The sequence below is a fragment of the Colobus angolensis genome, unplaced genomic scaffold (genome assembly GCF_000951035.1).
Source record: "Colobus angolensis palliatus isolate OR3802 unplaced genomic scaffold, Cang.pa_1.0 Scaffold230, whole genome shotgun sequence".
Classification (NCBI taxonomy): Eukaryota; Metazoa; Chordata; class Mammalia; order Primates; family Cercopithecidae; genus Colobus; species Colobus angolensis.
Window position 1 is genome coordinate 2970574 of NW_012115489.1, and position 19824 is coordinate 2990397.

Sequence of the window (19824 nt, forward strand, 5' to 3'; positions counted from 1 at the left end):
ATTGCGGAGGAAAAAGTAACGATTGAGCAATAAATTTTGAGGGAAGTCAGTAGTCTTTTAGTTTTTGTTTTTTTTTTTTAATATGGGAAGTACTAATACTTTGTTTATATGTTGAAGAGAAAGAGCTATAGCAGGGTAAAGACTGAAGATATAAAAGAAGGAGGTGTTAGGTCACATGTTTAATTAAGTAGGTAGTGAGATGATTCTTGAATTTGTAATGGACATATAATTATAGTAGGATTAGCCTGCTTTTGAGTAATGAGACTTGAATAAACAATGAAACCTCTGATTTAAATGATCACTGTAACCTCTTATGTCTGTTTTATGCATTCCTCTTTACTCTCCCTCAGTTATTCTGCCCATACTGCTGTCTATCATAGCATTCATTATACTGAAGTAGAGTCATTGATATCGCCCTGTTAGACCATATGCTTCTTGAGTGGGAGGGATGAGAAGAGACCATGTCTGCTGCCACCTAACACCTGATACAATCTCACTTCAGTAAATGCTTATCGAACCAATGAATCAGTGAATGACTTGGAGTTTCTTATTTTTACCATTTTTGAACAATTTTCTTTTTAACTTTGAAGGGTTAAAAGGTATATAGTTACCCTGTGAAGGTTTTGTTGTTTGTTAGAAATTAAGTACTTAACACTTTAAGGTATGCCCCAGAATAGGTAAATAGAGAACTTTAAAAATTTTCGATGTTGAAAGGACCTTATTGGTTATATTTTAGGAAAATCTGTAATTATTATTTTATATATAGGCTACAGTATGCTTAAAATAATTTTGATATTAAAGTATGGTAAGCAGAAATTAATAAAATAGCCTTTATTAATTTCTTTCAGTTTGTGGTGGTTTGCTCTTTGTGAGATTTTTCTCTAGGCATAGTAAGACAGAAAAATAAAGAATTGTATTTTAGTAAGACATAACCAAATTTTAATGTAAAATATGGTTCTATTCTATTGTTTATTACCTTGGCATCAGTGTTTTAAAATTTATTGGCACTCATAATTGTTAGGGCATTTAAAAATGCCGGTTGCAATGAATAATGATGATTTAGTCTATTCTTTCCCTTAAGTCTGTTAGATTCTGTTTGATTTTTATAATACAGAATTTTGAAATTTATGCCAAAGTTACATGGTTTGCAGAGTACACTTAAAACAAATGGAGAATCTTTCAGGTTTTTCCAGATATTTTGATACAGACCTGTTTTTTTTTTTTTTTTTTTTTGAGATGGAGTCTTACTCTGTTGCCCAGGCTGGAGTGCAGTGGTGCGATCTCGGCTCACTGCAACTTCCGCCTTCTGGGTTCAAGTAATTCTCCTGCCTCAGCTTCTTGAGTAGCTGGGACTACAGGCATGTGCCACTGTACCCAGCTAATTTTTAGTAGAAACGGGATTTCTCTATGTTGGTAAGGCTGGTCTCGAACTCCTGACCTCAGGTGATCTGCCCGCCTTGGCCTCCAAAGTGCTGGGATTACAGGCGTGAGTCACCGTGCCCAGCCTGATATCGACCTTTTCGCTCCTCTTGATAAGCTGTGATTTAAAGGAAAAGTAAATTTCTAATTATACTATTAACAACTACTGATTTATTTTTACATTTGGATTAAATTAAAATTTCAATTTATGTTGACAATAAGAGATAATTTTATAGAACCTAATGAGTTTCTTAGGTTTATCCTTTTAGGTATTTAAAATCAATTTATCATCAGAGACCCATTGTAGTGTATCTAGAAGTGTAGAAAAAAGATACCCTCACACTTTTTTGCTGTTTTTTTTTAAACTTTGTGTTTAAAAGCCAGTGATACAATTTAAAAAAAATTGTATTTCCTGTGAATGTGGTATGTATTCCCCACAAATATGTTATTTTACCGTTAATGTCATGGAGTTTTCTTGTTTCAGAATCCTGTTCACAAGATTCCTGACTCGCATGAGATAACGCTGAAGCATGGCACTAAAACAGTAAGTTTAAAAATCTAGTTTTTTCCCTCTCAAATTACAGGGCTGTCATGGAAAAGTGAACTGATAAGATACATTTGTATTAAGGCTAATTATACAATCAGCTGATGACATAAAAGCTATAGACATTAAGGAAAAATAGATTACTTTTATGTTCAGTCAAAACAGCCATTTCCTTTTAGTTAAAATAGAAACACTTATTGTCACTGTTATTGTTGGCTTTAAAAACCTCTTTTTTTTTTAATATAGGAACATTATAAGTGGAAGAAAGAAATGAAACTCAAACACAATTTTGCTTTTTATGGTGTGGGAAAATTTCTCACTACCCTTTGCTTTACTTCTGTATCAGTAAAAGGCATGAGTTTGTTCATTTTTCAGATGAATGTTAAGATAAGAAATAAACTTTAAGTAGTTACTGTATGGCTCTAAGTATTCATTAATACTTAGTTTACAGTTTGCATGTTTATATTGTTATATTTACTGATGTTTGAGTATTCTAAAATATATAAAGATGAATAATATAAAATATTTGAGATGTAAGGTGAAATCATTGTATCTTATTGCAAAACCTCTAAAAAGTGGTAGTTAAATGAGTGAAGTGTTCATATGAAACGAAAAAAATTATCTTTCCCTTTTCAATGAAAGTACTTTTTTCTAATTGCCTAACATGTAAAGAACTAAGAAAATACATCCCATAATAAGAGGGAAACGCCAGTTAATAGAAATAGACCCAGAAATGATATAAACCAGGTCATTCTTACAGTTTTTTCTTTTGAAAATACTGTTTTCATAAAAATATTTATGTTAAATATAATGAGTTTGTTGTTATTTTAAATGAAATGGAAAAGATGTAAAAATCTCTTAGTTTTAATTTCTAGTGGAAATAGTGATACATATAACTCACATAAACAAAACCTTTTTGGAGTCCTCAATAGATTTTTTTTTTTTTTTGAGACAGAGTCTCACTCTGTCGCCCAGACTGGAGTGTAATGGTGTGATCTCAGCTCACTGCAAGCTCTGCCTCTTGGGTTCACGCCTTTCTTCTACCTCAGCCTCCTGAGTAGCTAGGACTACAGATGCCTGCCACCACACCTGGCTAATTTTTTTGTATTTTTAGTAGAGATGGGGTTTCACCGTGTTAGCCAGCATAGTCTTGATCTCCTGACCTCATGATCCACCTGCCTCGGCCTCCCAGAGTGCTGAGATTACAGGCCTGAATCAATGCACATGGCCTGGAGTCCTCAATAAATTTTTTAAGAGTGTAAAGAGTCTTGAAACAAAACTATGTGGGAATTGCTGCTTTAAGAAATCATTTCCATCTAATTCTTAATATATTTTTTCTTAAATCATGTTTTTTATATTTTTATTCTGAAATTATGAAGGAATTCTACTTTTTGTGTTTTTAAGTAAATAAGGAAAACATTGTAGACTGAGTAATTTAAAGGAAGCTTTTCTGTCATCTAGTCTGGAGAATTTTACAACTGAGAGATGGGTCATGAATTTCACAAGTTTGATTTAAATATTCCTTTTTTTTGTAAATCAAGTTTTATCTTGTAGAGAAACATAACTTTAAAAATACTGCAGTATGTTTTACACACTGAAAATCAATTAGAGTGTCTAATTATACTCTTGGGTTAAGTCTTTTTTTTTTTGCAATCCTGCCTTTGTCCTACATGCAAATAAATTTATTTTTAAATAAATGTTGGATTAGAAGGTGACTTTTCTATCTGATCTTTTTTCTTTTAAACGAGTTATTTTAAAAATGTCCATAAGGCCAATCTTATTTTTTTCCTATATACTTTACATTTTAGTCCTGCCTGTCCAAACCTTACAGGATTATTTAAAAGCAAATACCTGACTTCATATGATTTCATCTGTAAATATTTCAGTATGAATCTCTAAGAGATAATATTGGGCTGTCTCTGCCTCCCTCTTTCTGAATGTGCACACATACACTCTTTCCTACATAATACCATCTTTATTATGTCTTTTTTTCAATAATTATTTAATCTAATATCTCATTAGTGTTCAAATTTCCCCAGTTTTCCCATACATCTTTTTAGAGTCAGTTTGTTCAAATTGGTCTCTTAATGATGTCTGATGTACTCTCAGGAGAGTTATCATTATTTTTATTTTTTATATCTCTAAATTTATAACCGTTTTTGTGCTCTTTTTCTCCTTGCCACTGAAGAAACATGTATATTCATTTAGTGAATATAGTTACTGTGGTATAATAGTCAACTGAACCCTTCCCAGTGAATGTGATGATAAAGTCTAAAGCTTTTTGAAGGAAGGAGAGGGTGATACACATTAATTCTTTTAATTTAAATGTTAAAACTGAAAATTTGTGCTCATTCTCAAGTTGGAACAAGACACTTTTTTTTTTTGAGACAAAGTCACTCTTTGTCACTCAGGCTGGAGTGCAGTGGTGACATCTTGGCTCACTGCAGCCTCCACCTCCCAGGGGCAAGTGATTCTCCTGCCTCAGCCTCCCAAGTACCTGGGATTACCGGTGCCTGCCACAACAGCAGGTAATTTTTGTATTTTTAGTAGAGATGGGGTTTCGCCATGTTGGCCAGGCTGGTCTTGAACTCCTGACCTCAGGTAATCCGCCTACCTCGGCCTCCCAAAGTGCTGGGATTACAGGCGTGAGCCACTGTACCCAGCCTCTAAGCTCTGTTTTCTGTCTTTTTAATTACCTCCTTCATATCCTTTTGGTAAATGATGAATCATGTATACAGTCAGCAGCAGAGATCCTGATACTTCAGTGAATGGCTGCGTTGAAAGCCTCATTTTGTAACTTTGCTTTAGAATTTGTCATCTTTCTTTTTTCTTTTTTCTTTTCTTTTTTTTGAGATGGAGTCTCGCTCTGTCGCCCAGGCTGGAGTGCAGTGGCCGGATCTCAGCTCACTGCAAGCTCCGCCTCCCGGGTTTACGCCATTCTCCTGCCTCAGCCTCCCGAGTAGCTGGGACTACAGGCGCCCGCCACCTCGCCCGGCTAGTTTTTTGTATTTTTTAGTAGAGACGGGGTTTCACCGTGTTAGCCAGGGTGGTCTCGATCTTCTGACCTCGTGATCCGCCCGTCTCGGCCTCCCAAAGTGCTGGGATTACAGGCTTGAGCCACCGCGCCCGGCCTACTAGAATTTGTCATCTTTCTTCTTAGCTAGGAGAACAGTCAAGTTTGCAATTTATTCTGTTCTTCCTTGATAAAAAGGAATTTATCTCATATTTGTCAGACTGCAGGTTTGTTTTACATAAGGTTTTACAATTTTTAGTTCTCCTTTCTTTTAAACAAATGTTTAGTAGAGTTTATATTTTGTGCCAGGTCCAGTGCTGGGCACAGACAAGGTCTCTGTCCATATGGTGCTTATACTCTTGAGGGCAGGACAGGTACAGAATAGAGGAACCACAGATGAAGTTGTAATTTCATTTTGTGTTGTAGTGAGATGAACACTGGTGGGGTTAGCCTTATTAGGAGAATAAATAACTTTTAAATTGCAACAGGAGGGAAGAAAGATAGCATAATGCATATAGAGGCAAGTGAATTTGTAGGTGGTGGTAGCAGAAGCCATTTCCTAGGTTTTTAAAACTACTATTCATTTATTTTTGATTTTGATTGTTTTTTATTTTAAGACATTATTGTTCGGGCATAAAAAATGATTTTGTTTTCACTTGTATATTTTCTTTAACATCTTTGGAGTTCATGTCTAATTTTAACATAGTAAGTTTACCTTATATTATGAAATCAGTGTTTGCAAGTGCTAATTGAAATGAATATAAGTTATTTTGTCAGTATCTGACTTATTTAATTACAATTATATTAATTACATTTCAAGTCTATTTATTAGGAGAACTGATTTATAGAAGCTTCCTTTATATAAAACTTTGACCAGGCGCCGTGGCTCACACCTCTTATCCCAGCACTTTGCGAGGCTGAGGTGGGCAGATCACCTGAGGTCAGGAGTTTGAGACCAGCTTGGTCAACAAGTGAAACCCCATCTCTACTAAAAAATACAGAAATTAGCTGGGCATGGTGGTGCGTGCCTGTCATCCCAGCTACTTAGGAGGCCGAGGCAGGAGAATTGCTTGATCCCAGGAGACAGAAGTTGCAGTGAGCCGAGATTGCACCACTGCACTCCAGCCTGGATGACAGAGGGAGATTCTGTCTCAAAACAAAACAAAACAAAACAAAAAAAACTTTTGATTCTTTTACTGCATCCAATGCATTAAATATTCCTAATGCAGTTCTTTTCTTCTGAGAGGGTAGTAGATCTAGGGACTTTCTGCTTTGAGAGAAAGCTACATATATCTCAGGAACAATGAGTTACACATTGGATATTGATGCGTGAATTAGACCTAAGAAAGTTCACAGGGAAAGCAATTTTTTTTTTTTTTTTGAGACAGAGTCTTGCTCTGTCGCCCATGGTGGAATGCAGTGGCACGATCTTGGCTTACTGCAACCTCTACCTCCCGAGTTCAAGCGATTTTTTTTGCCTCAAGTTCTGGAATAGTAGCTGGAACTACAGGTACGTGCCTCCATGCCCGGTTAATTTTTGTATTTTTAGTAAAGATGGGGTTTCTCCATGTTGGCCAGGCTGGTCTTAAACTCCTGACCTCAAGTGATCTCCCTGCCTTGGCCTCCCAAAGTGCTGGGATTACAGGCATGAGCCACCAAATATTTTGTGGAACCAATATAAGTACTATTATAATGTGATTAGTCACTTAAACATTCAGCTTTAAAAATAATTGTTTAAGGTGAATATACCGAGCCATTTGACCATAAGGAACAGATAATTCTGCTTTATTCTACTTTGTTAAATAGATTTCTTAAAGCTCCCTTGGTGTTACTCATTTTGGTAATTTAAGATTCATATGGTCTTCATTCAGTTATGGTTAAACTATCTTAAAAGTTTTCCTTAGATTGTATATTGAAAATGCTGAATTATTGTAATTATTTGTAAGATTTCTACTTGTATACTAAGGCAACTTAGTTTATCTTATGGAATTGCAGTGATAGCTATTCTGAGTACATGGTTGATAATTTGGGACAAAATTGTCAAATAGATTTAAAGTGTCTTTCTTTATTACAAAATAATTAATACAGTAACAAAGTCTAATAATATAGAAGGCACCATCCATTCCCACTTTTCAGAAGTAACAATAGTTGGTGGTTTGTGCTTCCAAGGCCTGTAACATAGGGGGTGGGATTAAAGAACAGAAATGGGGGTTATAAATGACCATATGTGATTTTGCTCCAGTCATTTTATTTTATTTTTTTAAAACCAGGTGTCTGCTTTGGGTCTGGATCCCTCAGGTGCCCGTTTGGTGACAGGAGGATATGACTATGATGTTAAGTTTTGGGATTTTGCTGGAATGGATGCTTCTTTTAAGGCATTTCGATCCCTTCAGCCCTGTGAGTGGTATGTATTCACTTACTTAATATCTTCATATTTACTTAATATCCTCACATTGGAAGACAGTGCTTTTGGCTTTGGAATCCCATCTACAATGACTTGTATCAAAATATACTGCCTTCATAATTTAAATGAAGTAAGATGAGCCTCACATTTCTTTTGTTTCATAAACCAGTGTTTGAGATTGGGTGCGGTGGCTCACGCTTGTAATTCCAGAACTTTAGAAAGCTGAGGCAGGCGGATCACCTGAAGCCTGGATTTCAAGACCAGAATGGACAACATGGCAAAACCCCATCTCTACTAAAATTACAAAAATTAGCTGGGTGTGGTGGTGCATGCCTGTAATGCAGCTACTCGGGAGGCTGAGGCAGGAGAATTGCTTTAGCCTGTGAGGTGGAAGTTATAGTGAGCCGAGATTGCACCACTGCACTCCAGCCCAGCAACAGAGACTCCATCTCAAAAAAAACTACAAAAGATTGGGCGTGGTATCTCATGCCTGTAATCCCAGCACTTTGGGAGGCCAAGGTGGGCGGATCACCTGAGGTCAGGAGTTTTGAGACCAGCCTGTCCAACATGGTGAAACCCCATCTCACTAAAAACATAAAAACTAGCCAGACATGGTGGCTCATGCCTGTAATCCCAGCTACCTGGGAGGCTGAGGCAGGAGAATTGCTTGAACCCAGGAAGTGGAGGCTGCAGTGACCTAAGATTGCGCCACTGCACTCCATCCTGGGTGACAGAGCAAGACTCCATCTCAAAACAAAAAAATTAAAAAAACAAAAAAATACTTTGTTTTAAAACATTCCAATTAATCCTGAGAAATGAGAAGTTAACATAAGCCATTATCCAGGTGCCAATCCATTTTGTACTGTTTAGGTATGGTCAGCTAGCATTTTGTTAGAAAGGGCCTTCCATGTTGCTACAATTAGTCTTTCTCTTTTTTTTTTTTCTTTTTTTGAGACGGGGTCTGGCTCTGTTGCCCAGACTGGAGTGCAGTGGCGAGATCTTGGCTCACTGCAACCTCTGCCTCCTGGGCTCAAGACATCCTCCCACCTCAGCCTCCCAAATAGCTGGAACTGTTGGTGTGCACCACCATGCCTGGCTAAGTTTTGTATTTTTTTGGTAGAGATGGGGTTTCACCGTGTAGTCCAGGTTGGTCTCAAACTCCTTATCTCAAGTAATCCACCTGCCTCGTCTTCCCACAGTGCTGGAATTACAGACATGAGCCACCATGCCTGGCCTTTTCTGTTTTTGACTGTATTTGATCTTTTGGCATATTGCTTTCTTACGGTATCATTTAACTCAGTGGTCCCCAACCTTTTTTGCACCAGTGCCTGGTTTTGCAGAAGACAATTTTTCCATGGACTGGGGGTAGCGTGGAGGTCGGGGTGGTGGCGTGGTTTCTGGATGAAACTGGTCTACCTCAGATCATCAGGCATTAGATTCTAATAAGGATTGTGCAACCTAGAAATCCCTCGCGTGCGCAGTTAGTTCACAGTAGGGTTCACACTCCTGTGAGAATCGAATGTCCTTGTTGATCTGACAAGAGCTGGAGCTCAGGTGGTAATGCTCGCTCACCACCCCCAACACCTGCCGTGCACCTAGTTCCTAATAGGCCACGGACTGATACCAGTCCATGGTCTGGGCTTTGGGGACTCCTGATTTAACTTGTTTCTTTATCTCCTCTCCAGGAATATCAAAGGCTTTATCATAATTATATTGTATCACTTCAGATGGCATGTATTGTCTAGTTGTTTCACTGTTAGTGACTAGAAATTAAGGTAGATCCCTGGATTAAGGTAGTGACATCTGATTCCTTCATTGTAAAGTTAATATTTTATACTTGAGATAGACAAGAACTTTGTGGAGAGAGAGATTGGTGCTATGTAACTATCCAGATACTCATCATTCTTTCACTTAATGAGCTTACTGTCCATTGATGATTTCTTCCCGAATCAGTTATGTCATTGAGGGCTACAAATTGGTGATTTTCTTATTCTGTTATTTCAACTGCATTTATTTCCTGGCATCTTCTTAAAGAAAAACTTTTCCTCATTTTCTGATGTTATTTGGTTACCCTGAAATACAGTTAACTACTGAAGAGGCAGGATAAAAGCTTAGTTATTTTTCTTTAATGGCCCATTTTTAGCTTAAGGGCTGGTGGTGATAAATGAGTTGTTTCTGTTGTTGGTGATGATTTCTGTTTCTTTTTTTTTTTTTGAGACGGAGTCTCGCTGTGTTGCCCAGGCTAGAGTGCAGTGGCGCGATCTGGGCTCACTGCAAGCTCCGCCTCCTGGGTTCACGCCATTCTTCTGCCTCAGCCTCCCGAGTAGCTGGGACTACAGGCGCCCACCACCTTGTCCGGCTAGTTTTTTGTATTTTTTTTAGTAGAGACGGGGTTTCACCGTGTTAGCCAGGATGGTCCTGATCTCCTGACCTCATGATCCGCCCGTCTCGGCCTCCCACAGTGCTGGGATTACAGGGTTGAGCCACCGCGCCCGGCCTGTTTCTTTTTTAAGTATCAGTACTTATGATTTTTAAATTTTCATGTTTCAGTCAATTGCAGTCATTATTCTTTTTGATGTTTAAATTGTCCTAGATTTGTCTAGTAGGAGTCCTTGATTGCTGTATAATTTTGATATGACCTTATTAGACTTTAAAACTTACTTGGTTTCTGGCACAATATGATGTAGACTTCCTGTTACATTCATTTCCAAGTCCTGGAATCAGTATTTCCCCAAGTAGCCCTCCTTTCTTTTTGTGGGAATTATATTTAGAGACCAAATCTGGTTGCTAGGCATGCTCATTGATGTTGGGATGTCATTGCTTGTGACCTTTTGATGCAAACAGGTAGAAAATACAGATGCCTGTATATTCATGCATATATGTGTCTATGCTTAAATTACAAGGTCTATTTCTTTTAAAAATAGATATTTCTATTTCAATTTCAAAATATTAGTAAACTTTTAAATTTCAGAATGCTTTAAAATTTATAGATAAGCTACAAAGACAGTACAGAGTTTATGCGTACACTTCATACAGTTTTTCTTATGATTAACATCTTATCTTACCATGGTTCATTTGTCACAATTAAGAAACTAACATTAGTTACTATTAATTAATCTCCAAACTTTATTTGGATTTCACTCTTTTTTTCACTAATGATTCCAGGATACCGCATAACCTTTGGTCCTTATATTTGTTCAGTCCCTGACAGTTTCTCAGTCTTTCATTGTTTTTCATGACCATGACAGTTTTGAGGGGTATTGATCAGGTATTTTGTAGAATGTCTCTCAGTTTGCTTTTGTCTGATGCTTTTCTCATGGTTAGATTGAGATTATGAGTCCTTGGGAAGAATATCATAGAGGTGAAGTGACTTTCTTGTTACATCATATCCGGGGTATTTCTATTATGTTTTTTTAGGTTCTTCATGGTAAAGTTACTTTTTCCTTTCCTTTCCATATACTGTTCTTTGGCTGCAAGCCACTGAGTACTGCTCCAACTAGAGGCAGTGGAAAAATTCAGCTCCACTTCCTGGAATGAGTGGTATTTAAGAAACCTTTTTGGTATTGTTGTGTATTTATTTTGTTGCTCAGCTTGCTTAAACTGTGGTGATTGGGAGCTCTTTTAGGTTGGTCTTGTGTCCCTTTGACATGCCTCCTTTCTTTTGTTTTTGGAAATACTTCCCTTAAGTTTTGATACTACAAGATGCTCCAGGCCGGACGCGATGGCTCACACCTGTAATCCCAGCACTTTGTGAGGCCGAGGTGGGTGGATCACCTGAGGTCAGGAGTTCAAGACCAGCCTGGCCAACATGGTGAAACCCCGTCTCTACTAAAAATACAAAATTTAGCTGGGCATGTTGGTGGGCACCTATAATCCCAGCTACTTGGGAGGCTGAGACAGGAGAATCACTTGAACCCAGAAGGTGGAGGTTGCAGTGAGCTGAGATCGCGCCATTCCACTCTAGCGTAGAGTGAAATTCTGTCTCAAAAAAAAAAAAAAAATGCTTCAGGCTATAGATGCTTGTATTTTCCCTGCCCCAGTTCTAGAATCAGTTATTTTCCCCAGGAGAAGTATATTAGCAAGTAAGATCTAGGTTCGTTCTTTATTATTATTATTTTTTTTACTATACTTTTAAGTTCTAGGATACATGTACAGAATGTGCAGGTTTGTTACATAGGTATACACGTGCCATGGTGGTTTGCTGTACCCATCAACCCATCATCTACATAGGTATTTCTCCTAATGCTATCCCTCCCCCAGCCCCCCACCCCCCGAAAGGCCCTGGTGTGTGATATTCCCCTCCCTGTGTCCATGTGTTCTCATTGTTCAACTCCCGTTTATGAGTGGGAACATGTGTTTGGTTTTCTGTTCTTGCAAAAGTTTGCTGAGAATGATGGTTTCCAGCTACATCCATGTCCCTGCAAAGGACATGAACTCATCTTTTTTTATGGATGCATAGTATTCCATGGTTTATATGTGCCACATTTTCTTTATCCAGTCTAACATTGATGGGCATTTGGGTTGGTTCCAAGTCTTTGCTGTTGTGAACAGTACTGCAATAAACATGTGTGTGCTGTGTCTTTATAGTAGAATGATTTATAATCCTTTGGGTATATACCCAGTAATGGGATTGCTGGGTTAAATGGTATTTCTGACTCTAGAAGATCTAGGTTCTTAATATGCTCATTGCTCCTGGGATGTCACTGCTCTTAGGCTGACTCAGCTGACACAGCTAGGAAATATATGCATATATATTATACTAACCTGTGTATATAGTATGTTTCTAACTGTTTTTGCATCTCTCTACATCCTTGTTAACCTGAACATGAGTTCATACTGATGTTTCTAATTCTAATCCAGTGCTATATTGATTTATTCTAACCTTCCTGCTTTTCTGTATCATCACTTTCCAGTGGTGAGAAACCTAGCTTCCGCTATCCATTTACTTACTTATTCAGCCTCAGTATACATGTAAAGCAATTTAAGAATTGTTAATTGTACCTGTGTTCCAATTTAAATTTAGCATTACAGAATTTTTCTTTTTTTTTTTTGAGACGGAGTCTTGGTCTGTCACCCAGGCTGGAGTGCAGTGGCGTGATCTCGGCTCACTGTAAGCTCCACCTCGCCGGTTCGTGCCATTCTCCTGCCTCAGCCTCTTGTGTAGCTGGGACTACAGGTGCCTGCCACCACGCCCGGCTAATTTTTTTTGTATTTTTAGCAGAGACGGGTTTTCACCGTGTTAGCCAAGATGATCTCGATCTCCTGACCTTGTGATCCCGCCTGCCTCGGCCTCCCAAAGTGATGGGATTACAGGCGTGAGCCACCGCACCCGGCCCAGCGTTTTTCTTAATGTCTTTTATTTTGATATTCAAATTAAAAAGATAGAACTCATTTATAAGAAAACACTTATTGGTCAAGGGGTTGGCAAAGTTTTTTTTTTTTTATAAAGGGCCAGATAGCATTTTAGGCTTTACAGGTCACAAATGGTCTTTGTTAAATTTATCTGTATGTGTGTATATATATATATATATATATGTGTGTGTGTGTGTGTGTGTGTCTGTGTCTGTGTCTGTGTGTTAGTGTGAGTGTATACATGTTCTTTTTCTTTTCGTTTTTTTTTTGAGACAGAGTTTCGTTCTTGTTGCCCAGGCTGGAGTGCAATGGCGTGATCTTGGCTCACTGCAACCTCCACCTCCCGGATTCAAGCGATTCTCCTGCCTCAGCCTCCTGAGTAGCTGGGATTACAGACATGCACCACCACGCCTGGCTAATTTTGTATTTTTAGTAGAGTCGGGATTTCTCCATGTTGGTTAGGCTGGTCTTGAACTCCCGACCTCAGGTGATCTGCCCGTCTTGGCCTCCCAAACTGCTGGGATTACAGATGTGAGCCATTGTCCCTGGCCTACTTTTTTCAAGAAAAGACAGTAAAGTCTGATTTGATGCCTTTGATCTTTGGTTAAGAAAGAAAATACAGGCCGGGCGCGGTGGCTCAAGCCTGTAATCCCAGCACTTTGGGAGGCCGAGACGGGCGGATCACGAGGTCAGGAGATCGAGACCATCCTGGCTAACACGGTGAAACTCCGTCTCTACTAAAAAATACAAAAAACTAGCCAGGCGAGGTGGCGGGCGCCTGTAGTCCCAGCTACTCGGGAGGCTGAGGCAGGAGAATGGCGTGAACCCGGGAGGCGGAGCTTGTAGTGAGCTGAGATCCGGCCACTGCACTCCAGCCCGGGCGGCAGAGTGAGATTCCGTCTCAAAAAAAAAAAAAAAAAAAAAAAGAGTGCTGTCCAATATAACTTTCAGTGGTAATGGAGATATTATATATCTATATCATCCAATATGGTAGTCACTTGTCACATGGGGTTACTGAATACTTGAAATGTGTTTGCTAATTCTAAGGAACTGAAATTTCTTAAAATCGAATTTTAATTAAAGTGTAAATATCTACACGTGACTAGGTAGCTGCTGTATTGGATAGTGCATATCTTGAGCCTGCCTTTAAGTGGCCAAATCCAGCACACACAAACTACTATGGTAGGTAACAAGGTACCTCTAGACATAAAAATATGTGGCTTAAGTTCAAAAATAGGAATGCTACTACCAAAAACTCACTAAAGTTTAAAATAGATTTTTAAATGAAGAAAAAAGGGAGGCTGGGCGCGGTGGCTCACGGCTGCAATCCCCACACTTTGGGAGGCCGAGGTGGGTGGGTCACGAGGTGAAGAGATCAAGAACATGGCCAACAGGGTGAAACCCCGTCTCTACTAAAAGTACAGAAATTAGCTGGGCGTGGTGGCATGTGCCTGTTGTCCCAGCTACTTAGGAGGCTGAGGCAGGAGAATCGCTTGAACCCACAAGGCAGAGGTTGCAGTGAGCTGAGATGGCGCCACTGCACTCTAGCCTGGCAACAGAGTGAGACTCCATCTCAACAACAACAACAACAACAACAAAAGAAAAAAACAGAAAAAAAGTGAAACATAAGTATTTGTATACTTATTTTCCCCTTCAGTTTTATTCTCCTTATTTTGTTGGATCATTGTTCTAGTTTCTGATTGTAACACCCAATGTGTATGTTAATGATCGCTGCTTGTGTTTTGCCAATTGCAAATTTGGTGAATGTACAGTAAATTCTCATTCAGTTGATAATTGAATATGGGAGAGTCAGACTCTCGTATGCCATTAGAAGCCTTTCTTTATTTTGACACTGATTTTTATTTTTATTTATTTGTTTTTTTGAGATGAAGTCTCTCTCATGTTTTCCAAGCTGGAATGTGATGGCACGATCTTGACTCACTGCAACCTCCACCTTCCAGGTTAAAGTGATTCTCCTGTCTCAGCCTCCTGAGGAACTGGGATTATAGGCGCCTGCCACCATGCCCGACTAAGTTTTTGTATTTTTAGTAGAGACAGGTTTCACCGTGTTGGCCAGGCTGGTCTTGAACTCCTGACTTCAGGTGATCTGCCTGCCTCGGCCTCCCAAAGTGCTGGGATTATAGGCATGAGCTACTGTGCCCTGGCCCGACACTGATCTGTTAACCTTTTAAATTATGTTTTTCACCCAAGTGAGAATCTACACATGCCTATAACTCAGCTAAATTCCCCCACATCTTTTTGTCACTGATCTGTATTATTCCTATATTACCCACGAAGATTACTTGAGGGAGTTTGTGTACTGTCTTGAAGATATGGAAACATAATATGATGTTTTCAAACCATCTCCTCACCTGGGATAGCAAACATCAGAATTTGTCTGAGATCCAAGAGGCAGCCTCATGGTGAGTAAGGGGATATCAAAGAGGCAGTCACATGCAAAGAACGCTCACGTAGCTATTCAGGAAGGGAGATAGAAGTCCAAGTCTAGGAGTGAAGCTGAGGTGAAGTGTTCTGGATTTTGGGCATCTCTGACAAATTTCTCCAGAAGAGCTCTTTGGTGCTGTAGTTTTCTTAGCCTTTTTCTCACTCACCTAGCACACTTTAAAAAGACTGATGTTAGGTGTTTTTTTTCTTGGTTTACCAGTGTAAAAATTGAATTGAAAAAAATGCTTTTCTTTTGTTGTTAAACTTGTTTTTGGTGCATCTTCCATTTTGGTATTTTGAAATCTCTTTAATAATTCGTTTTGGATTTTTGCCTGGCATCAATGTTAGTTTTGTGGATGTCTCGGTTCTGAAATCTTTCTGTGGTCCCATTTACTGAAAATTAGTACTGTATTTTCTCTAAACTAGTCTGCTAGTCAGTTCCCTTTCACTTTCTCTGTTGCCTCAGATTTTCCAATAGTAGATTCATAATTATATGAGTAGGTTCAAAAATCAGAATCTTTGAGATCGCAGACCCCTTGGATATACCTTCTATGCAAAAAAAGATATAGATAGAATAAAAGTTCTCATACAATATTACGAGTTTTTGGATCACTTAGGTAACCCAAGTTAAGAATTTCTTATCTTCCACTCATTTAAAAATAGCTAGGTACTCTGTGTTCTCATGCTTCCCTCTCTCTTAGGCAGATACTTAGGTTTGTAATTGCTAGGTCATATGGTAAATTTATGATTAATATATTAATAAACCTACAAACTCTTTTCCAAAATGGGTGTACCATTTTACATTCCCACTAGCAATATATAAGGGTTCCAGTTTTTCTACATTCTTGTCAACATTTGTTACTTTCTTTTTGATGATAGTTGTTTCTGTGCATGTGAAGTGATTAGTATTTACTGTTAAATTGTTTTTTTTGAGATGGAGTTTCACTCTTGTTTCCCAGGCTGGAGTCCTGTGGTGCAATCTTGGCTCACTGCAGCCTCCACCTTCCTGTTTCAAGCAATTCTCCTGCCTCAACCTCCTGAGTAGCTGGGCTTGCAGGCACCTGCCACCACACCCAGTTAATTTTTGTATTTTTAGTAGAGATGGGGTTTCACCATGTTGGTCAGGCTGGTCTCGAACTCCTGACCTCGTGATCCACCTGCCTTGGCCTCCCAAAGTACTGGGATTACAGGTGTGAGCCACTGCGCCCAGCCAAATTCGAATTTATTTTTTATTTTTCAGTTTTAGATATTTATGTAGGTTGGTAAGCACAAGGAGTCTACTTATATACTCATACTTAAGTAACGTTATAATAAAAATAATTTATATCATCGCAAAGTGATCTCTAAACATATTTTCCCATAAAAGGAAGGTGTTTATTACTTGAATTTGCGAAACACTGAGCTAAGGCATCAAGAAAAGATAAAATTGTAAGGCAATCTTTAAAATATATTAAATGAAGAAAGCATAGTATAGGATAGTATATAGGTTTTTTTTTTTTCTGTTAAAGAATGCTTTATTAATACAAAGACACACAAACTCGAAAGCACTAAGGAATTTAAATATCTATGTCACAGCAAACAGGTGGCAATTCAACATCCAGGGTCGACAGAATGCTTGAAGGAGACTACAACAGATTGGATTCCCATGGTGGAGAGGGCATCTTCACAGGTGAAGGGGGGGGCCCAGCTGAAACAGCTTTTCAAGCTCTCTCTCCTCCTCAAGGGTCATGAGAGGCACTCCACTCAAGGGGAGGTGCGCAATCTGGTGCTCTTTAGGCACGTCAAAACTCTCAAAGTCTAGAGGATTGAAGGGAAATAATTTTTCTATTTCTGGATAGGCATCATCTGAGGCAGGAACAGAGCTTTTTGTTTTAACAGTCTTCTCAGTCATCTTTTTGGCAGAAAAGCTTGGCTGTTTTTGTTTGAGGGGTCCCTTGGTCTTTACAGACTTTTCTGTAGCTCTGTTGACGGTTCCCAAAGCCTTTCTTGTAGCTTTAGGTAAGGCTGGTGGAGCATCGAACGTTTTGCCAAAACGTGGTGTTGAAACTTGAGATCTCCCATCTAAGGCTTTGATTGAAGGTCCAGACCCCAACCTCAGCCCATCCTTAGCAGCCACACGGGTGCCTGGTTCTCCGTTTTCCTTATCAACATAGATTAGAGTAGCCATTCTGGATTACTGCAGCTTCTAACAGCCACATTCATCTCAGGATAGTATATAGTTTAATAAAAACTTGGAAAAAATAGCATATAGTACTTGCTTATATACACTTAAAATATTTTTGGAGGTACACAGGAGGCTGAGGCAAGAGAATTGCTTGAACCCAGGAGACAGAGGTCTCAGTGAGCCGAGATTGCGCCACTGCACTCCAGCCTGGGTGACAGAGCGAGACTTTGTCTCAAAAAAAAAAAAAAAAAAAATCCTTAGTTGGCCAGGTGTAGGCCCACACCTGTAATCCCAGCACTTTGGGAGGCCAAGGCGGGTGGATCACTTGAGATCAGGAGTTGGAGACGAGCCCCGTCTCTACTAAAAATCCAAAACTTAGCCAGATGTGGTGGCGCATGCCTGTAATCCCAGTTACTCGGGAGACTGAGGCAGGAGAATCACTTGAACCCAGGAGGCGGAGGTTGCAGTGAGCCGAGATCGCACCACTGTGCTCCAGCCTGTGTGACAGAGTGAGACTCTGTCTCAAAAAAGACAGAAAAAAAAAGAGATGGCTTCAGTTGTAAATGGAGTGGGTTAATGCGATCACAAGTCATTCTTGTGGATGTCAGGATAGTCCTGGTGGTGTTGGGCTTTTTTTTTGTGGTTTATTAAGTGAAGAGGATGTTGTTGGCTTGTTGTGGAGTTGTTATCCATGTGCATCAACAGAAAGCTTTACTATGATGTGAAGAGGTATGTGGGAAAGCACAGTTTATTATTTGGTATACATTATTTACCTGAATATATTTTTCCTTCTCTTTGACATTTTCATGGTAAAATTATGTAATCTATAATAGCCTTTTACTTAATTTCCTGGTTTTTGCTTCCCTCTATAAGTGTCATCAAGTTACATAATTTTAAAATTTTATCTTATTAAGATCCAGTGATCTTCTCTTGGGTCATGTCTCAGCTCAAATGTCAGCTCCTCAGAGAGACCTTTCCTCACCATCCTGTCAAAAGTAGCTCTACTGCCACCCACTCTACCCATTACCCTCATTTATTTCTTTTATAGCACTTTACAATGATCAGAAATGATGTGTTTTTCACATTTGTTTACTTCTGTTCTAGCACCTAAAACAGTGTTTGGGATATACTTGGAACTTATTATTCATTAAATAAGTCCTACAATAATAGTGTTTCATATTTTTTTCAGTAATTTTCTGTTGAGAAACAGGGCAGAAGACTATTTTCAGCAAGATGTACCCACCTTTTTGAAAAGAAAGGAAGTATAAGGATTTCTTTTTCTGGAATATCTGAAATCTTTGGCTTAAACCCTATCAGTTCAGGGCAAGAAGGAACAGTTTTTGAAATCACTGGCTCTGCACTGTAGGTGACACCTTGAGTTACAGGCTTAAGGCTGATCTCTTTAGCTTTTTTAAAAAACAAAAATATGATATGTATTCTCAAGATGATTGATTAGTGAGTTTTATTGCATCTTATGATTTCCATTCATTTTCTATTAAAAGTGATTGCCAGTGAACAGATTTTCATCTATTCAAATGGTATTTGTAGTTCTTGCTCTGTATGAACAGTTACTTGATTAAAGAGTTTCAGAGTTCAAATAAATAAAAAAAGAAAAAACAGATACCTACTCTTTTGCATTTCTGTGTCAATCCTAGATTCTGAAATTTAAAAATTTCTGTTACTGGAAATCAGAATGGATGAGTCAGTGCTCTAGTCATTAGGTGTTATACACTGTCTTCTCTGCCAGTTTAACTGAGTTTGTGCCAGAACTATCAGTTTTAGTGGGATGGGGGGGAGATTACTCTCCTAGATTTTCACTGAAGTATTTTTCCTCCTTTCTTTTTTATAGCATATTAGTTGATGTAAAATTTAATTCTACAACTAAGTATAACTATAGACTTAATGTGCATAGTGGATATGAGCATGAATTCTGACTCATAGAAGTCTGAATTTGAATTATGTCTTGGCTTGTTCATTTGCTGTATGACTTTAGGCATGTCATTTTAATCACTTTGACCCTTGGTTTCCTTGCCTGTAAAATAGAATTAATAATACCAGTTTTTTGGTGTTCTGATTGATGATTAAATGAAATAGTGTATACATCATAAAGTACATGGCACAGTGCCTGGCACCTAGTAAAGCATTCGGTACATCATAACTCACCTAGTATTTATTTAATATGAAGGAATTTCAGTGCACAGATTCTTAATTTGATACCTCTCATCTCTTTCAAGTATTACTTCCCATTTCTGAGTTTTTCTTAGTATTGTAATATTGCATTTTACCTCTGAAAAATCAGACTACTATTTAAGACTGTCACCTGTCCTGATTTCTTTTCTTTTCTTTTTTTCTTTCTTTCTTTTTTTTCTTTCTTTCCCTCTCCTTCCTTCCTTTCCTTCCTTCCTTCCTTTCTTTCTTTCTCTTTCTTTTCTTTCTTTTCTTTTTTTTCTCCTTCCTTCCTTCCTTCCTTCCTTCCTTCCTTC

General features: G+C 38.6%; 1 protein-coding gene and 1 pseudogene across 2 annotated transcripts in view; one reads left to right on the forward strand and one right to left on the reverse strand.

Moving 5' to 3' along the window:
* Positions 1 to 19824, forward strand: part of WDR70 (WD repeat domain 70) — a 383095-nt gene that overhangs the window by 54749 nt on the left and 308522 nt on the right. The window contains exons 6-7 of the mRNA XM_011944378.1: positions 1904 to 1963; positions 7247 to 7380. Of these exons, the coding sequence (XP_011799768.1) occupies positions 1904 to 1963; positions 7247 to 7380 (194 nt within the window). The remainder of the gene's footprint in view (positions 1 to 1903; positions 1964 to 7246; positions 7381 to 19824) is intronic.
* On the reverse strand, positions 16734 to 17379 carry LOC105513503 (annotated as a pseudogene). Its single transcript, XR_001002035.1, has one exon. The product of XR_001002035.1 is annotated as a securin pseudogene (transcript).